General features: G+C 44.3%; 1 protein-coding gene across 2 annotated transcripts in view; it reads left to right on the forward strand.

Annotated features, from left to right (window-relative positions):
- grk4 (G protein-coupled receptor kinase 4) overlaps window positions 1–20,859 on the forward strand; it is a 50,168-nt gene that overhangs the window by 19,805 nt on the left and 9,504 nt on the right. For both annotated transcript variants that reach the window (XM_080837381.1, XM_080837382.1), the window contains exons 3-11: window positions 5,031–5,143; window positions 6,903–6,980; window positions 7,528–7,628; window positions 13,431–13,523; window positions 14,360–14,423; window positions 15,816–15,956; window positions 19,216–19,406; window positions 20,215–20,252; window positions 20,534–20,623. In XM_080837381.1, coding sequence (XP_080693507.1) covers window positions 5,031–5,143; window positions 6,903–6,980; window positions 7,528–7,628; window positions 13,431–13,523; window positions 14,360–14,423; window positions 15,816–15,956; window positions 19,216–19,406; window positions 20,215–20,252; window positions 20,534–20,623 — 909 coding nt within the window. The remainder of the gene's footprint in view (window positions 1–5,030; window positions 5,144–6,902; window positions 6,981–7,527; window positions 7,629–13,430; window positions 13,524–14,359; window positions 14,424–15,815; window positions 15,957–19,215; window positions 19,407–20,214; window positions 20,253–20,533; window positions 20,624–20,859) is intronic.

Below are 20,859 nucleotides of genomic sequence, written 5' to 3' on the forward strand. Positions count from 1 at the left end.
TGTGTGTGTGTGTGTGTGTGTGTGTGTGACTTGTGCGTCAGGGAGGAAGTGCATGCAGTTCCTTCCTGTGAGTGCCTCACCCTACCAAGTGTGGACCCCACCCCTGCAGCTTCACAGCAGGGAGGAAACCAGCCTCCGTGCCCTGCTCTGCCATTGTCTCGTTGGCTCTGCTCTCTGCTCCCTACGTGGGCTCATTTGTCTGTGTGTGTCTCTGTGTGTTGGAATTAATTTAGAGAGATGGCCCTCATGTCACCCAGTATTCAAAGTCTTTATGATGCAGATGAGGCCTTATCTTGCTGTCTTTGTCAGATGCCCCACCCATATTTGAGTGTATGTGTTGGGGGGAGGAGGGGGGGGGGTGATGTCTGCGTGTCTCGATACACACCTGATATGAAAGGTGTGTACACTGGTGTATATGCGCACACACTTTATATGCTCACGTATTATTGTCAAACACATGACTGATTACACATCTGTCATGCTGTTTGGTTGTGTGACAAGAATATGACTGTGTGTGTGTGTGTGTGTGTGTGTCCACACAGCTGTAGGGCACTTTGCTATACAATGACACAGATGTTGTTTTGCAGTCAGGTCCAAATTTGCCTCTGCTCAAAACATCAGTCTTTCCACCTACCTTCCCTAACAAAAACTTTGATGCATATGGGGAAGGGGGTAGGTGTGGTCTGTGTCCCTGTTGCCAATACAAAACAACAAGAGCAACAGCAAACAAGGAAATCCCTCAAAAGCCCCCCCCCCCCCCAAACACAAACACACACACACACACACACGGAACCTCCATCTGCCATCCAGCCACCCGTGCACTCGTCTTAAGTGCATTTGCTGGAGGTGGTGGGTTGGGGGTGGTGCAGTGGTGCCTTCCTGGAGGAAGGGGCTAATTGCATTACTTCTGTGGCAGACCAGCAGTCTCCTGTGTGCCTGTGTGGACGGGCCCAGCCTTATTGATGCGCCTGTCAGGCAGCGCGGATGTGCATGTCCCTCCACTGCACATTATCGTAAAGCAGGCCGCCGGATGGCAGGAGGCACGAACAGGGTGCGTTTCGGAGAGCCTCCTCATTGAACCACTAGAGGAAGCATGAATCACCGATTCTTCTTTTGTCATCACCCTGTGATACACTTTGTCAGGGTTTAATGGCACGGGCGTTGGCGAGTGAGTCTGGCGCTTCGCCGTTGTCTGATTTCGACATGGGTTTAACATGCAGAGGTTTAACATGCAGAGGAAACGCAGAGGTTATCAGCCAGAGTGTTGGAAACTGCTTTTGAGAGTAGAAACTCTAAAATGTACCACACAATCCATGACTGTGTCAGTAATGAATACTGTATATGCTCTTATTCCAATGGTTACTGCAGTACTAGAGACATACAGTAGGGCTAGTGGTAAAGATACCCTTTTTGTGTGTACACAACTGTAAACCTCACTACGTATGGTTCGGTGCAGTTTTGCAGCACAGTGGCTGTTCGCTCATTTTAAAAATACATTTTTGAAGTGGCAATGGGAGGCGTTCGTTAATATGCTACATTTAACTGTTCACAACTGAAGTGGGACTTGAACCTTGACACAACAGCATTTTCAAAGCACGTTTTCACAGCGTGAAATAAACTTAAAATAAAAAGATGACGGGGAGAGGGAAGACGAGCAAGAAACATGCCTTTGTAGAAGGAGATGATGGACACCGCGGTAAAGTTAGTTCTATATTCAATATTCTAAAGTCGACATATTGAAAACATTTGTTTCAACCTTGCACTGATTGACTTATGGCTGGCGTATGGTGTCACAAGGCTACTTTTTGTAAAACACCTTCGACATTATTTTATATAGGATTTTTTTTTTTAAACAAATAATCAAGTAAATCTATTTGGCCACCTGACCTTTTGATCTTTTGGAGGTTAAAACACCTGTGATGCACACAGAGACAGACATTCATCATATGTCACAAGGCTTCTTTTCGCAATTTGGCATAAATGTGATACATTCTTGTGGTGGACGAATTCACAGAGTTGCAACTACTGAAAAAAACACCAACAGTCTTTAGTGTTTTGCAAAAAGAAGCCTTATGGCATATCAGGAATATTGGACAGTATGCATCACAGTTAGTATGACATCAAAAGCTCAAAAAGTGAGGAAGCCAGATGGATTTGAATTGTTTGACTTGCCAAAAAAGTAATACAAGATTTTTTAAATGATCAAAAGGTCATGTGACCTATGAACAGTGCTTGCATGAATATATCATGGTTGGTTTGGTATAAATACATCAATCGGCGCAAGGGTGAAATTTTGAATATAAAACTAACTTTACCATGGTCCTTGCAACTTCTTCATTGGTTGAGCAAGCTGTGTCCCTGAGCAGTCAAGGTGCACATGTGGACAGCTCCGTTAATGCCGTCCTTCTGGACAATGGTGCAGCTCACGATAGTAGATTTTGGTGGACTAAAATCTATTCCACTACATGTGTAATATCTTTGGGGTGAATACGGATGAAGTAAAGTAAATGAAAGTTCCGGAATGAAAACTGAGCAAATGATCTCCTTGTCTCTAACCAGCCTCTTGGTGATCATTTACAAGCAGAGAAACAAGTGAAGAGTCTACACAGATCTGGGTCAGATATGTGGATCCATCGGATCTCTGTGTGGTGCCTCAGGAGAGTTCAACTTTTCTCGTGACTCTGTCTAGCATTCATTATGTCCTGTGCGGATTGAGTGTGCATATACAGTATATATATGTGTGTGTGTGTGTGTGTGTGTCGTGTGTGGGAAGGGAGGGAGGACAAGAGAGAACTCTCTTGTTTCTCATAAATCTCTGGAAAGATGATTGATTTCTCCTTGTATTTCATCTCTCTCTCTATCTGTCTGTCTCGAATCACTCTTAAATAGAGAGCAGTGCCCTTGTTCTGTCTTTACTATGCCAACCTCCTTCATACTTACCATCACATCTCCCTCTTTTAATTGTCACATCTTTCTTTTCTCTCTTCATATTTTCTCTGCAGTTTTGACCCCGTCTCCTCTCACTCTCACACTCTCTCTCTCTCTCTCACTCTCCTCCTCCTATCTTTTACACACACACACACACACACACACACACACTTTGTACTCTGAGCTTTCCGCCCTGTTGTTCCCGGCGAGGAGTGGGAGACTGACTGACTTAAGTCTTCCCAAGCAGAGGATGATGATGGAATGCCATACTTAAGAATCAAATTAGGATGATTAAGGCGCTGGGACAGTGGAGCCGACTTGAAGTCAATGACCCTGAATACTGTTGTCTTCTCTCATCTCCTTTCCTCTCTGCACTGACTGTTGGCCTATAATTCCAAAGTTTTTTTATGTAAATGTGTTTTATGTAAATATTTGTCTTGTTTTTATTACATTTAAACAAGACCACGTACCTGGACGAGGCTCCTGGGTATTGAACGCCGGCACAGTGTTTGCCTCTCACTGGTCCTTAAAGCTCGGCGTCAGTTTTGCAGCTGAAATTTTGCTGACCATACCATAAGCCGTACCCCGCCTGTCCACAGTGCCACAGTGCCGCCTGTCCCAACCCGAATTCCACAGTTCAGGCATAGGGATACCACTTGGTGACCTCCAGCTGGTATACGAGTTAGATGACGTTCAAGAAGATGTCAGCCCTGTAAGGGTAAACAAAACTATGGCAATCGTTGCATGGTTACCACCCAGGTCAGAGGTTAATGCCACGAGTGAAGTTTAAAGTGTACCCAGTATAATTCCGAATGGAATGCATTATCAGTGTGTCCTCTGTTGCATCCATTTTGTTGCATTGTAGCATACAGGGAGGTGTCCAGTGAGCACATTCCTTTGCTCTTCACTGGTAGAAGGGGGTGGCCAGTTTGGTGATTTACTGTGTGTAACACGGTTGCGGAGTGTGTGTCAGAACCAGCGTTACGGATCGCCTCCTTCAAAGAGGCTTGTTTAATCATCAGTCAGATCATATCACTTAGCCATCCCGCTAAAAACGTCCTCAGAGAAGTATCAAAGTTTTGCATGCGTCGCACTCGTGGGTATTTCATGCACATGATATTGCAGTCGGTTTCCTGTCTGAAGTAAGTGTAGTGTTGCGCTGGGCAGCGGTGAGCGGTGTCTGTTTCTGCGGAGGACCGGCTACAGAGCCAGCTTGGTTTCCTCCGCCTCCTCCGCTTGCCAGAGCTATAGTTGCAGACCAGCGGACAGCTGGAGGGAAGCCGGCACCCCCTAATGACATTGTCTGCCGGTCCGAATGTAAACCATTTGAATCCCATTTCCCTCATAAGAGACAGGAGACCCAGGATGTGCTCCATCACCAGCTGATAACATCTTGGGCCACACACACACAGACACACACACACACACACACACACACACACACACACACACACACACACACACACACACACTCAGCTCACTGCTAAGCTCTCATATACATGCACACAAACTCTAGGGGCGGCTCTCACACCCCAGGGCGGTGTGGTAGAGCAGAAGGTTTCGAGGTCCCAGTCCAAATATGCGGCTCTCTGATATCTGTGGCGTAATCAGAGCAGGGCTTCAGCGTGTGTCCCCCCCCCACCCCCCACCCCGTGTTTTTCTTGCATTAGCAGTGTGAGGATCTGGCACTTCAAAAACAAAGCAAGAAAAATATGCTGACACAAGGAGTAAACGTTTGACTTCACGGTAGAGGTTCCCATGCATCGTTCCCATATGTATCAGTTTTAACACACACACACACACACACACACACACACACACACACACACACACACACACACACACACACACACAGAGAACCTGGGGAACTGATGTGTATATGTATAAGCTCACAGGCACATACACTGACTCTCTCTCAGCCTTTAAGTTCAAAGGCATTCAAAATAATTGTTTGTGTCTTACCACTTCTGAAACCCAGTCTTAATAAATGTTGTAGGTATGGCTAGCAGTCCCTATTAAACAAATCATTGTTGAACGTCCTGATATAGTAAGGAATTGTACTGATGTTCTTTTTTTCTCTCTCTCTGTTTGTCTCCCTCCAGAAAGGGATTACAGTAGCTTGGTTGAGAAGCAGCCGATAGGAAGACTGCTGTTCCGCCAGTACTGCGACACCAGACTCGAGCTAAAGCGCTGCATTGAGTTCCTAGACACTGTGGTGAGCTTCATCTCTCTCTCTCTCTCTCTCTCTCTCTCTCTCTCCCCCTCCCTTCTTGAGTGTTTTGTCTGAATTTTCTCTTGTTTATAGTATGTTTTGTGCATTCTGGTCAGTCTTCCAATGATGCCTATTCTGTCTCACACTCTCACTCTTCCTTTGATACTGTTATTTCGTCTTCTTCTTCTTCTTCTTCTTCTTCTTCGTTTTCTTCTTCTCCTCCTTCATCCTCCTTCTTCTCCTCCTCCTCCTTCTTCTTCTTGTTCTTCTTCTTCTTCTTCTTCTTCTTCTCCTTCTCCTCCTCCTCCTCCTCCTCCTCCTCCTCCTCCCCTCTCTGTTCTGGCCCTTGCTGGGTCCGTTTCCTGTACTGGTTCCCTGGAGGAAAATGGATTTGCGTCTGGACCCTGGCCCAGAAGCCTGCCAGAGAACCCCCCCTCCCTCATTCTCCTTCACATGTGTGCTCTCTCTCTCTCTCTCTCTCACACACACACACACACACACACACACACACACACACACACACACACACACACACACACACACACACACACACACACACATACATACCCACACATACTCACTCACGCCCTGTCCAGGGGGACAGCCCCCTCCCGGGCCAAACGCTCTCCATTATGTCAAACCCACGTCACGGTCCGAGGCCCCTGGAGGTGTCCACACTAGGAAAATAAAATCGTCTGAGAAAGAGGAGAGCTTGTTTAATGAAACACACATACTCAAGACGGTCTTTCTTTCTCTCGCTCGCTCACTCTGTCTCCCCATTGCGCTCTCTCTCTCTCTCTCTCTCTATCTCCCACACCCCCTCCCCTCTTCTCTCGAAAATATTCATAAACACTGACAGTCAAAAAGACAGACACAGAGATGCGTGTGTAGATCCATACTTTGAGGTACGTTGAGAGCGGAAACTATATGTTTTCATGCAGCGGACTCCACATGACGTGATGAGAGCAGCCTGTTGATGTTTAGACTCTCAAATATCACTGTAGCCTCCCTCAGTGGACAGCTTTGCCAACATCCACAACGTCTGTTGAAACGAAGTGGCACATACTCAACCGGACAGCCAGATTTGTTGGGAAGCTCGGGGGTTCAATATGCAAAACAAAGAGGTTGAGCATATTTCACCTTGCAGTTGATGAGATCAAATCAAGGATTAAGGAGCTTGACTAATAAGCTTTAGGCCTACTGCTCCTCCCTGAGATGCAGTGGGTCTAAGAAACAGAGACTTGTGTTTTTTTTTATATATATGTTAAGGAGTGAACAGTGAACTCTGTTTTCTTGTGTCCACTTCTGGGTGGGGATGGAACAGCATGACTTTTGTATTGTCAAATTGGCTTTCTCTTCTGTTTGGTTTCTCTTATTTGGTCTGGTTGTTCCGTTTTGTTTTCATTTGAGATTGTGTCCTGGTCATGGTGGCTTCATCTCTTTATCGCCCACACTCTCTCAGTCCCTTGGTACATCTCTCATTTTCTCTACCCATTATTCATCAACCTAAAGGCCACTGACCTACATAGTTGGACCTAATCAAACAACCTCCTCGAACCTTTAGTAACGCACTGTGCCAAGAGAAAGAGAGAAAGAGAGAGAGAGAGAGAGTGGAAAATAAAAGGAATATCAGGCAAAACAATTTGAGACTTTAAACCAATGGACATGGAAGAGAGATGAGTAGACAAGAGGAGAAAGAGACAATAGCGGCATTTGTATTTTTAGTGTGATGCTAATAGCTTTGCTGCCTCCTCCTCTGCAGGCGCTGTATCAGCTTGCCCCGGACGAGAAGAGGAGAGACTTTGGCTTGAAGGTTTTAGACACATACTTTAATAATGGGGTAAGGATCACAGCCTGTCACTGACAGGCACACACACACACACACACACACACACACACACACACACACACACACACACACGCACACATGTACGAGCACAGAAATAAATCATACTTGCACACACCCATGCAACCCAAACTGGTTTCATCAAGAATGACCTAATGCAAAGCATAATATATCATGAGCGTACATCAACAGACCTGGTATGTAAGACTAACATCTTGGTCTAAAGACGTTCACCCAAGCATAACACTGTTTACTGAGAAGTCTGAGGCACTATCTGTGGCCTTCACTCACTAATGCAGCCCTTGTGGTCATATTTTGGCGAGCGCAAGACATGAAAGAAAGAGGGCTTACGCTACAATTCATCAGTCACATTGTTTCCTTAATAGAAGGTGACCGCAGAGGTGAGCACGGTGTGCCAGAGAAACATTGCAGTGCAAAGAAGCTGCAATCTCTTGGCTTCCTTTCTTTTTTTTGTCATATTTGAGGGTCAGGTCAGTGAATCAAAATGGTTGCCAACCTTTGCCCTCTCTCCCCTGTGTAGTCGGCAGCCCATCTTCCAGAAATACCTCAGGACGTGGTGGTGGCGTGCAGAGAGCGGCTGGATGACAGACCCTGCAAGGAGCTCTTTGAGGAATGCCATAGGTGAGTCACCTGACCTGTCGCCATGGAGACCCTCACACGTCAGGTCAGCCACTTGAATGGAGAAGTAGTCATGTGACTGACTGTCACCTTGGGCAGCACTGTCCACAGTACAGTACAGTGTGTCTGCGGTCCAGTGGTTCTGTGGTCAAGCGAGTAGTATGGGTAATATTGATAATGCTATCCTTTTATGGTGATCATCAGTCCCAACAGAATGAATACCTCATTAAAGGATAATTTGTTGCCATGTCTCCATGATGATGGGAAGCTCTCTTACAGTTGGTAAATGTCATGCCCTTTTGATGCTGTGCTCATATTCAGAATAAATGGTAAATTGTGCCATATTATATTTGATTTGAACTCCGTAAAACTAAGTTGTACTGTCTTGTACTAGCCTTGACCTAGTGCCTCATGTTTATGGTAAGAATCCCTTCAGTTTGCCATTGTATGCTTCTCTCAGTCAATGTCTTGCTAGGACTGTACATTCCCTCCAACTAACGTCTAGCATACAAAACATTCAAAGACTGAAACAACCTGATGATGTGGGTTGAAATGGAAACAACCACACACCACTCCAACACGTACATCCCTGAAGGATTTCTGATATATATCCCATTGCTTTGTGTACTGTCGATGAAATAGATTGCGATGTCCCATTGAAAGGTAGTGTTTTCATAGTTACGTGAGGATGGACACCCTAGTGCTGTCTGTGTGCTGGTGGGTTTGGCTGAGTCATGCGAGGAGGATGGTCATGAGTGCTGTTGGCATGGCTGCTGGAAGTCCCTCTCTGAAGCCTTTGAGAGGAGGAACTGGGACCGCGGGACAGGCATCCGGATGCCTGGCATCCGAGGATGTGCCCAGGGGACGAGGAACAGGGCCTCTCTGTGTTTCTCATCCTTCTCTCTCTCTCTCTAAATCCTCTTCACACACAACACACACACACACACACACACACACACACACACACACACACACACACACACACACACACACACACACACACACACACACACACACACACACACATTCAAACACACACACACACACACAAACATTCAAACACACACACACAAACATTCAAACACGCACACACAAATGCACATGCAGACAAACGCACACAAACACACGCACATACACACACACACACACACAAACATTCAAACACACACACACACACACACACACACACACACACACACACAAACATTCAAACACACACACAAACATTCAAACACGCACACACAAATGCTCATGCAGACAGGCACACACAAACACGCGCACATACACAAATACACACTGAGAAACCTGCAGGTGTCTGAATGCAGATGTGTGGCAAGAGACTCACACACACTCTCTCGCTCTCTCTCTCCCTCCCCACTCAAATCATCCGTCTGATGAGCAAGGACAATGTCCCCCATTCACCCTCCCCCATGCCCTTCCAGTAAAATCACAGTGTAATGACGCCTGTAATGGTGGAAGTCAGACACTGAGGTGGCGTAAAAAAAAAAAAAAATCTTCATGAATGCCATTGACTGGTCTGCCACCGCACAGCTGGTTGGAGGTGTTGGAGTCGGCTGTGTCTCTGGTGTCCATGTGACTGCCCGAGAATGAGTACCGGTGGCGATGTAGTGTGGTTTGACAGACCTCGTGTCATTCCCACCCCTTTTGTTTCCTTTTGTCTTTTTTTGGTGTCCCAGGGTTTGGGAGATGAAATGGCTTGCATATAACAACCTGAACAAACTCTAGCTGTGTGCAGGATTTGTGGTAGTATTTTTGGATATATATTGAGCATGTTTTCTCCTTTTCTGCGTCTTTCTTGTGGGGGTGATCACTGCTCTGTTGGGGTTAGACATGGGTTGTGTTTACCCATTTCAGTTCCCAACAGTAAAACCGTACACTTGCATGTTTCTTTCTGAGCCTTCAGAGAAACTCAGGTTCAATGCTACTTTGTCAGAAGCAGCTGGGCCTGCTGGGATTACGGTTACAGAAGCTGACTTTAAAGAAGGGAAGTGAGGAAGAAATAGACAGAAAGGAGAAAGAGAGAAAGAAAAAAAAGAAGATAAGCTTGTATTTTAACGCCTTGTTGCGGTCAAAAGGACACCACGGCTTCAGGAGCGCAGGGACAGTGGTGACGCACTCTTGGGAGGAAGTGAAGTCAGGCACCACCCAGCAAGGCGAGAGTACAGAGACCACACCACATCCCCACAATGCCACACACCAGCACACACACACACATAAAACCACATGCAGAACCACATGGTTACTATAAACACATGCATCCTCTACTCTAATGCACACATAGTTGCACACTCGGCTTTATCCGTGCATGTGGAGCTTTACCTCTGTGTTCCAGCACAGAATGGGCATACAATGCTGTTAGTTATTTAGTTAATTAATAAGTAAAATTATTTTTGTACACCTCTCCAGGAGCAGGCTTTGAACATTGACTCTCTCTTGCTGTGTTGCACACCTATGTTGAAAGATTACTTGCTGGTAAGTGTCCTGAGATGCTCCTCCATTATGGAGTCAACAGTTGGGTATAATATGGCAGTTATGGAAAGTTGCGACAGAGGTATGCATTAAGCAAATGCAGCTTAAAGGGAAGTAAAGGCTGAAGTCATTGAGCAGGGCAGTGTCCATTGATATGATAACTGCTTCTGAAATCAAATCAGAGGAGGAAGGAGAGGAAGCAGAACTTGAAAGCAAGGGATGAGGGCTGGATGGGGTTACTAATGGCTCTCTCCTTTCTTTCTTTCTTTCTTTCTTTCTTTGGTTGTTCTGTCTTGCTTTCTCTCTCAGTCTCTATCCACCTCGCTCTCTCGCTCTCTTTCTTTCCAGTGTCTTGAACAAAAGACATATTGTGGTGGTATTTATTTATGTTTCAGTGCTGGGCCGCTGAGAGGACCTGAGCTGTGCTTACATAAGCTCCTCCAGACACTGCCAGACATTGACCCCTGGCCACACAGCAGGAGCCCCTGCTTCATCCTTCTCCATTCCTTTGCTTTTTGCTCCCTTTCTCCCTCCTAGTGTTTTTCTTTTCTCTCTCTCTTTCCCTTTCTCTCCCTCTCTCCCTCTTTCGTTCTTTCTTTCTTTCTTTCTCGCTCTCCCCCTGTGCCTTTTTCTTACCTCTGTCCATTTTGTGTGCAATCCTTCAGTCTTCCCCACTTTGTGACTCACACTCTCCTCCTATGTCCCCGTCTCTGTTGTCATGTTCTTTTTTTATTCTCCCTCCCTCCTCTCCCTCCCTCCCTCCTCTCGCTCCCCTCTCTGTGTGGATCCGAGTGGGGCGTTTGGTCCCTTTGCGTGGTGAAGCTTCACGGAGTCCCTGATGTAACCCCTGGCAGCTGGCGCTCTTCGGCGTTTCCACCCCGTTGTAAAACTACACGGGCGGTTCCCGCACTGCGCCGGCCTTTTGCGCACGCCTCCAGCATCCCAGGAACACGGTGCCCGGGAGCAGAGGTGAACTCTGGGTCACATGGCAAGTGCGCTTGAAGCGACACCCGGTTCAGGCGGGACTGTAATCTAGCTGTTGACCTGTGACCTCACACACATCATAAGGCTGACAGCCACATCTGAAGTCTGCCACGGTGACCTTGACCTTTACGGGCACGTTTGAACAGCGCTGGCTGTTACACACACACACACACACACACACACACACACACACACACACACACACACTGAGAAAGAGAACGAGTGTGGTATGAGGGAGGGCTGATTAGAAAAGCATGTTCATTCCTGAGGAAGCAATACCTGCCAGGTTCTTAGCACTGGGAGCAAGAGGCATATTTAGGGAGGTTGGAAAGGGGTGGAACGGTTTAACCTTTCCTGAAAACACTCATGGGGTCCTGCTGTGAGAGAGGGAGAGGGAGAGGGAGAGGGAGAGGGAGAGAGAGAGAGAGAGAGAGAGCGAGAGAGAGTACATGCATGTACTTGTGTCACATGGAGAGATGTTGGGTGTAGTGTTTTATATCTCTGGGTTGGACTTTCTGAATGCGCCCTTAGGTGGTTTCAAACATACATTTGAACTTTTACTTTCATAGCTATGCTCAAGAAACCCAACTATATATTTCTGTCAAGCCTAATTATATAATAATAATACATAAATGATGCTCCCTGACTACCTGTCTGCACTCATTCAATGGCTGAGCAATATACATATATATTATATACACTGTTATTATTATTATTATTATTATTATAAATAAATAAATAAATACAAATATGTATATATTTATTTATCATAATAATAATAATAATAATAATAATAACAATAATAAATGAAGAATAAGGAGAAAATAGAAATACTCTTAGTTGGTCAATGAGCCAAAAGGCGAAGAAATCTGGGTCCTCAGAATAAAATGGAAGTAACAGGTTTGGATGTAGTCGTAAACCCTGATCCAGGTGTTTAATCCTACATAAGCAGCCTTTGTCCACTACGCACCTAAACTGTAGAATACTGGACCAACAACAATAAGAGAGGTAGGCTTAGTGGAAAACACTAAAAACCTTCCTTTTAAACATGGCTTTTAATTAGCAACATTATTTTTATTATTTATTTATTCCATTCTTGTAATTATGTTTAGTTTTTCCATTATTTTACTTACCTTTTAATTTTTTTATTGTTTTCTTCTTTTACTGGTATGATTTGAAATGGTTTACTCCTTTGATTTAAATGATCTTTGTTTTATGCCTCTTGGATTGAGTGTCTATTGTCTATGATTGCGTGGTTTACCCATCACTATTTTGTATACGTTGTGTCTGCTGATATAAAGCACTTTGAGTTGCACTCCCTGTCTATAAAAGTGCTGTCCAAATTTTGTATTATTATTATTATTATTATTATTATTATTATCATTACAATCATTATTATCACCTCTCCCCTAGCTGAGGGATCTCAGTGCAGTCCCAGCCAGAGCTCTTTCCCTCCTCACTTCATTCTGGATGCCTTGGCTTCAGATTAACCACAGAAATAAAAGGCCACTCAGCCTGATCTAAGCTGACCCCGCCAAGTTAGGTGGAGCGAAAGCGCCCCAGTCTGTATGCAGTTCCTCTTTCTTCCCACTCGAATTAACTGAAGAAAAGTAGGAATGCAATAATGCAGAAAGAAAGAGAGAATTTATCAGTCAGTCCATCTCCCGTGTACTTGATCAGCCACACCATCTAAGTCTTTCCAAGTTTATTTTAAGCTTTCCTCAGATTTTCAATTCATTGGAATGTTCTGGCATTTTCTTCTCTGTTGAAATTACTCATAGACATATTTCAAGGTATGGCATTCTGACATTCACACCCACACACTCACACACACTCTAAAACAAATGTCTTTTGTTTATTTATTTTTGTATGCTTTGAAAGTTGTTTTCCCTTTTTTCCCCTTTGAAAAGCTGGTCTGTTTTTGATGTATCTGTTTCAATTGAAGAACGATTTTGTGAATTCTGGAAGTTTCCTGGAAATATTAAAGGTTATTATACAGGAGGGAGGAATGGTAATCTCACTCCACCTGTTCCTATGTTAACTTTGGCCTCGTGAAAATGTCAGTCACTGAGATGGGGTGAGAGGGCCGACAGTCAAGACTGGAGGCAAGGAGAGGGAGTCTGAGTCGAACCAAGTCTGATTCTGCATGCAGATTTGATTGTTTTTGACGTTTGAACTGTTCCATGATAGTCTCGTTCTTGATCTTTCAACTTTTGCAGTACCTTCTCAAAACCTTCTCTTTCCCAACTTTTCAGAACTTCTCTCAGTTCTTATCTGGAGTTTCATAACTCTTGAGTTTAATTCCGATTGCCCCACCCCCTTCTTTTCTAGAATTGTCCGTGAATATCTCAGTGGAGCACCCTTCTCCGCCTACCAGGAGACCATGTATTTCTCTCGATTCCTGCAGTGGAAGTGGCTGGAGAGGTATAGTTGTCTTTTTGTTTTAACTTCTTTAAATGTTTTTTCACCAGGAACTGCATCACAATTGGGCCGCCTGATTGATTTCAGCATTATTAACTGCACAGTCATGAAGCCATTGTTAGCTGTAGAAACCACCACATACATGAGGCTTTACCTGTAAAGGGTACAGTCTGCGATTTCTAACCTCATGCATAACTTTGTCAAATTCAGCTAATTGTTCCTCACAGTCCCTTAGCTGTCTGTTCATCTTTGCGCTTCAAAACACATAACTGTTTGTAGGCTACACGGTCCAGGCTACATGGGAAACAAGCATAGGGACTCAGACCAAGCCATGAATAATCACAGCCAACATACATGTTGCTTTTATACCAAGGAAGGGAGGGGTGTAATTTGATTGGTTGTCAAGTTCAAATATCGATAGCTTTTCTGCTAAACCGAATCACAGGCTCTGCCTTTAAGCATAAAGCTCCTTGTCATATGATCCACAATGAAATTTCTGATAGCTATCAACTGTTTGGTTGCTCAGTTGTGTTTTTCAGTCTGTGTACTTCATTAACCATGCACCATACCTCAACATAATAAAAACGAATCTTTCTCTGAAGCAGATTGAACATTGACTTTGCTTTATCAGACAACACATCTATTAAAGGGGTCATTCTTATTTTTATTGTCATGAGTGTGGTAAAGCAACGATTTACATAGACTCTCATGCACCGAAATATGGCATGTTGCCTCAATTTCCTAATCAATACTGAGGTGCTGCATTATTCATGTGAGTGTTAGCAGGCTGTCCATCAATGCTTAGCTTTCTAATGTTTCACTCTATATTGTCTCCGCAGGCAACCCGTAACCAAAAATACCTTCAGACATTACAGAGTACTAGGAAAAGGTGGATTTGGTGAGGTATGTACACTGGAAAAATATTGTTTCTGATGGTAGACTGTTTATACAGTAGAGTCTGGGTTTCATGTTGTATTACCACAACTCTGATACTGTGATACTTGATACAAATGCACATGTATCAATATGTCGCTGGCTGTTGACCTCTTGGTGTGCCGGGTGTTTTAAAGCAGGGATTAAAAACGAAATATTTTTCATTTCGTTTCGTTCTGACCAGAAACGTTATTTTTCTGTTCCGTTCCAGTGTTCCTATGCTTCTCTTCATATTAATAACCGGTTAGAACCTTATAAAAGAACGGTTAATAACGTTCTTTTCAAAAATGTCATGGGGGGGGGGGGGTTGTGTGTGCTTACTGTTTGTCAGGTTCCTGCTTTCCGACAGTCAGCAACATGAAATCAGGCTGCAGGACCATTTAAACGCAAACATGGCCATGTCTTTCGAACTGAAGTCCGTTCAAAAAAAGGAAAGCAAGAAAATGCAGCAGCTTAAACCCATGGCTATTCAAAACAAAGTGACAACAAACTCAGCCGGTCACATTTAGGCCTACATTCAAATTCGGAGAGCATCTCCAACAAAACCTTCTCCATTACGCACAAAATAAACACAACTCATGTCCATAGCTAGAGGCCTATTAACTCGAGAGCTAGCCTATTTGAAATGAACAACAGATAGCTTACATACCAAATTGCTTATTCAGTTTAAGGAAAAGTATGTCCTCCAAAACATTCTCCTTCAGATTGCTGCGCAAAGGAGACAGGACATATTTGAGAGACGAAAAGGCACGCTCTACACTGACCTTGGTAACGGGCACAGGCAGCACACTCATGGCAAGTTTGGATGGACCTGTTAGGCTACTCGCTAGTGTCAACAGTAGTTTCACTTCAGCCAGGCGGTCTGGGTAACATTTAGCGGGCAGGTAGCCAAGCCCATCACTTCCGGAATAAAACTTTATTTCAAGATTTATTTTAACAGTAATTTTATTTCCACAATATTTCAAGAAAGGTTATTTGGAACGAAAAATAACGTTATTAACCGGTTATTTAAAATTGAAAATATTGTTTTCACTCCGGAACAGCTGAAATTGTTTTTGTTCCCGTTTTCGATTACGTTCCTCACAAAATTTCGTTCTTTACCGGTTTTCGTTTTCGTTCTTTGAACCGTTTCTAATCCCTGTTTTAAAGCCAACATAACATGGGCAGATTCTGAAGAGTTTATAGGCTTGTCTTCTTACACAGACACTGTATTATCTCATGAAGTTGTGTTACAGATGAAGTCAAGAATTTGCATTGAGAAAGAGAACGTTGTAACTTTAGAAAAATAGGCTAGTGAAAAGAGTAACGCAATGCCTTTTTATGAATCATGTAACAACCCCAGTCTGTCTTGTTTATCTGTAGGTGTGTGCCTGTCAAGTGCGAGCCACTGGTAAGATGTACGCCTGTAAAAAGCTGGAAAAGAAACGAGTAAAGAAGAGAAAAGGTGAAGCCATGGCATTAAACGAAAAGCGAATTTTAGAAAAAGTTAACAGTAGTTTTGTAGTAAGTACTACCCCTTTTATTCTTCTCTCATTCCAACCTGTATTTCTGTCTCTTCTCTGTGGGTTGGGTTTCTCTGGGTTGTGTGAGTGGGTGTGTGTGTTTGCTTGTGTTGCTGTGTAATACTGTTTACCCTGTTGATGGTATTCATGCAATCTGTTTCTGTGTCTGTGTCTGTGTGTGGTGCAAGTGTGTTGTGTGCTGTTTTGTGTTGTACTGTTGTTTGTGTTGACCATGTCCCTGCTCCATGGTGTTCATCTGATGTCTATTTCGCTGGCCAAACAGATACCAGACTAACAGAACTGTGATACTGCATGTCAGTAAAAAAAAAAAAAAAAATGCCCCAAAGTTGTTTACTGCACAACCATTTCGTTTTTTCTTGTTCGATTTTTCTTTTCTTTCACTCCTTTAAAAGCAGAGTGTCCATTTTGTGCATCTCTCTAGCTGTGCTTTGGCCTGCTTGGCTTTGCCCAGTAGTCTTTTGCCCATATGGCGTCGCAGGCTAGAGCATGGAGGCAGGTTAGGACAGGGACGCTGTTCAATTTCTTGCAGTGGTCAGGTGAATGGATGGCCACTGGCTGTTTCCCATCAAAGACAGCTATGGGATCATTTAAGACGCACAGTGCTCATTAAGACTTACCGTGTCTTTCGCCCTCTGTCGATACTTTCTTTTTTTCATATTTTTCACACTCTTCTTTTCCTGTATGAGTTCCTTCTTTGCATTCACAGTGTTGTGTAGTTTCATTGTTGATGGTGATGATTTTAGTTCAGTTTGAGACCTTGTTCTAATAACTGTGGCTTGATTTTTTTTGTATCTACCACTCACACTGAATTACCCTTCCACTGTGTGTGCAAGTGGTACGTGTTTGATTATGAGTGGACCTGCATCTGCCACTGCTCTCCTGCATTAACATGCTCACTTCATCATTCAAGTGGACCTAGCTTCACACATACCATCATTTCACAGTGTACTTTTCAGATCATTGTGTGTGTGTGTGTGTGTGTGTGTGTGTGTGTGTGTGTGTGTGTCTGTGGTCTTTGTAGTGTGTGTGGGCGTACTTTTGCAGAATGTGTAATGTACTTGTGTGCTAGTGCAGTTTGTGTGTGTGTGTGTGTGTGTGTGTGTGTGTGTGTGTGTGTGTGTGTATGCCAGAGGCATAGACGATAGCTCCTCATAAGCTACTCGACGTATTAGAAGGGCCCTGTTGCCTAGCAACGCTGACCAAACAGGTAGAGAGTAGAGTCAAGTGCCCTATGACTTCTCCTGTATTCTCTCCCTCTCCCTCTCCCTCTCCCTCCCTCCCTCCCTCACACACACACACACACACACACACACACACACACTCTCTCTCTTTGTCTCTCTCTCTTTTTTCCTATATCTGTTAATGCATAGCATTAGGGGGCTCTACAGAAAGAATAGTATTCATGTTTCAGTTTTTAATGTATTAGACCTTCCAGGTTAGCCTGCTCTGACGTATAGATGCAGTGTGTATGGCACAGAGTACAGGTGAGACTGTGGGGAGGCTTATGCAATATCCACTGGAGTCATGTGATCGCTATAAGCCAGAAGCCATTTTGAGTGGTCTCCGAACAACAACAAGAGAGAGAGACTGAGAGAGGGACTGAGAGACGTTGTTGATGTTCCACAGAATCCTAGTTAATTCAAGTAAATTCCCTAGGTCTACATAAGGATTGTACACACAGTACAGAGAGGTATATGAAATGATAAATGCTGAAGTAGGGAAGAGAGGATTAGTCTGTCTGTCTGTCTTTCTCAGGCTTTCAATTATGTTATTCTCGACAGATGTTTGTTTATTGAAGATGTTGAATCCCAGTGAAATTTCAACCCCTTCACAGCAGAACCACACCGTTAGCAGTCTTTCCTCTCACATTGTTCCAAAACGACCCAACAGAGTGATGTTTTAACAGGTGCGACAGAACTACTCCGAACCACGAACTAAGCCGCTTAGAGCTCCAGTAGTTAGTTTGATTTATTTGATCGCCTGTGGAGTCTCGCGGCATCTTTCGTTTTATCTTTTTTAAGCAGATCATGTTCTTGCCCTGTGACGTCGCCCAGGCACGTTGCCCTCTTAAGTGAAGTCGGGGAGTGTGTGCTATTCCAGTGGACACTTTTTTCCGCTTTGCAAGAGTGGGAAAGAGACCTTGTGTTCACCGTTAATGACCTAGCACGTTTTTTCCAGACGTGACAGCCCCCCCACCCCCACCCCACCCCCCGCCAACACAAACAGTCATACACACAGACGCAAACACACACACACACACACACACACACACACACACACACACACACACACATGCTTGCACTCTCTACTCTGAGGAATTTTCCCTCATTTCTCACAGCTGGTTTTCCATGATTGCTATCATCGGTGAGGTCTCCACTCGCAGTTGTAGTGGTGAAGGAACATATGGAAGTCCTCTCAGCAGCAGGCATGTCCTGGAACTAAACAAATGTTGACGTCCCCAATGTCACTGACCCTTTGGGCTTGTGTGTGTGTGTGTGTGTGTAACAGTTGTGTACTGTCAGTCAGCGTGTTACTGAAAGAGATTGTGTGCATGTGAGACATGTGTGTGTGCTCAACACGGGTAGAAGCATTTGAGACGTGTGTTTATATAGGTGTCATGAAGCAGAATTTGTGTATGTGTTATTCTCAGCTTTGTCCTCGCAGGGAGTGTTATTAGGGTGTAAGAGGGCCATGATCGACCTCATAAATCCTCTTGCCCAATCAGTAGCCTTGAATTCATATTGCATAAGTCTTATGTAATCTGATCACTTGGTTAAATCATGTAGCCCTCTTTATTTTTTGTTCTTTATTGATGTTTGTTGCAGTCTCTCTTGACATCTGATTATGCCATCACGGATATGTACTACTTTGTTTGTTTCTGAAAAGCCATTCATACCAAATACAACCAACAGCCATTAGTTATCTTATGACTTTAACACACATTAAGTGTGATGAGGAACTCTGCAACAATAGCCCATCTAGTGACACCTGTATCACGCCACCTCTTGCTTTCGCAGTGTTTTGCGGCCAAGAGGACTTCCTGTATTTGTCATACGTGCATTTCCCTTGACTCTGCTATTAAGCAAATATCCCTCCATTGTCTATGCTGTGCTCTGTGATGGCCTTGTCTTTTTTAAGTTGGTTAAATAGTTAAAAACCAGTGTTGCCTTGTGAAGTTATCAACACAGTTCTGTGTCTCTGTCCCACCCACCTCCATCCTTTGTCTGTCTCCCTTGCAGGTTAATTTAGCGTATGCCTATGAAACCAAGGATGCTCTATGTCTAGTTTTGACCATAATGAACGGTGGCGATCTGAAGTTCCACATCTACAACATGGGCAACTCTGGCTTTGATGAGCAGCGCGCCATCTTCTATGCCGCCGAGATCTGCTGCGGCCTGGATGACCTGCACAGGGAGCGGATAGTCTACAGGTGTGTGTGTGTGTGTGTGTTTGTGTGTGTGTGTGTGAGAGAGAGATGGATTGATGAAGAGTTTTACATGCCGACAACCTATAGTGAGGGATCCGACTGTGTCGGTGTGTGGATCTGGCCTCATTGTAATCTGTCTTATACTGGGCCCACCCTAAAAGAGAACAGCATCTCAGAGTCTTTCTCTTCTTCCTCTCTGTCCCTCTGCCAGTGGCGACACGTTATACCACGTAGACACTGTAAAGATGGTGAACAACAGTGCTCCGTGTGATACTAGACACTGTATAAAGGTGGTGGCCAACAGTGCTCCGCGTGTATTTTTAGCATGAGCAGTAAGCACATGATGGCCATTGCCATTTCTGCAAGGCGTTCATTAGAGCTGAGCTCTCCTGGTTGTTTATCGTTTCGTCCTACTGGTCGTCACGGTAGCTGGGCCCCATACAGTCAAAGTAATGTAAACATTCTCCCTCTTCATCTGCTTCAGCTTAACCTCTCTCTGTCTTTCTCTCTCTCTCTCTCTCTCTCTCTCTCTCTGGCTCTTTGCAGAGGGAGTCGCAGCACATGCATTAATGTATGACTCGTCAGATCAATATGTGATCTAGTTTGACCCTATGTGCTTGAATATGCACACATTTTTTGTGCCAAGAATATAAGACTGGATGTCTGTTTTTATTTAAACAATATCTTTACGAATGTTTCAGTGAAGCAAAAAATTGCATTACCTAAGTTGCTTTAATTATTATCCTTCATAATATGTATGAATAGAACTGAAATACTGAAACCGAACTATATTGCTTTAATTCACCTGCAGAGATTTGAAGCCTGAGAATATTCTACTAGATGATCGTGGTAAGATCTCCTTTCATTAAACCTGCATGGCATTTTCATCTTGCTGTCAAAACAGTTATTTTAAAAGGAGAACCTTTTTACATGTTTTTGTTCAGCAGTTATCCACAGGTTTGCAGAGGTTTTTTCCCTCTGTATAAACTTACAAAAGCTGCTCTTAGACAGTATGAACCTAAGGAAAGCTGTTGTTTCTGCTTCTGCAATGTGAGCAGCTCTAATCTCGTCATCGCCATCTGCCTGTCTGTCTCACCTGTGTGGGTGCCCTCCTCTCTCTCCCGCTCCAGGGCACATTCGGATTTCCGACCTGGGACTGGCTGTCCAGTTTCCGGAGGCTGAGACGATAAGGGGCAGAGTTGGCACAGTGGGTTACATGGGTAAGGTTCCCCCAATCTCACACCGTGGGTTACATGGGTAATGTTCCCCCCATCTCACATAGTGGGTTACATGGGTAAGGTTCCCCCCATCTCACACAGTGGGTTACATGGGTAAGGTTCCCCCCATCTCACACAGTGGGTTACATGGGTAAGGTTCCCCCCATCTCACACAGTGGGTTACATGGGTAAGGTTCCCCTATCTCACACAGTGGGTTACATGGGTAAGGTTCCCCTAT

Source organism: Sprattus sprattus (genome assembly GCF_963457725.1).
Source record: "Sprattus sprattus genome assembly, chromosome: 4".
Lineage (NCBI taxonomy): Eukaryota > Metazoa > Chordata > Actinopteri > Clupeiformes > Clupeidae > Sprattus > Sprattus sprattus.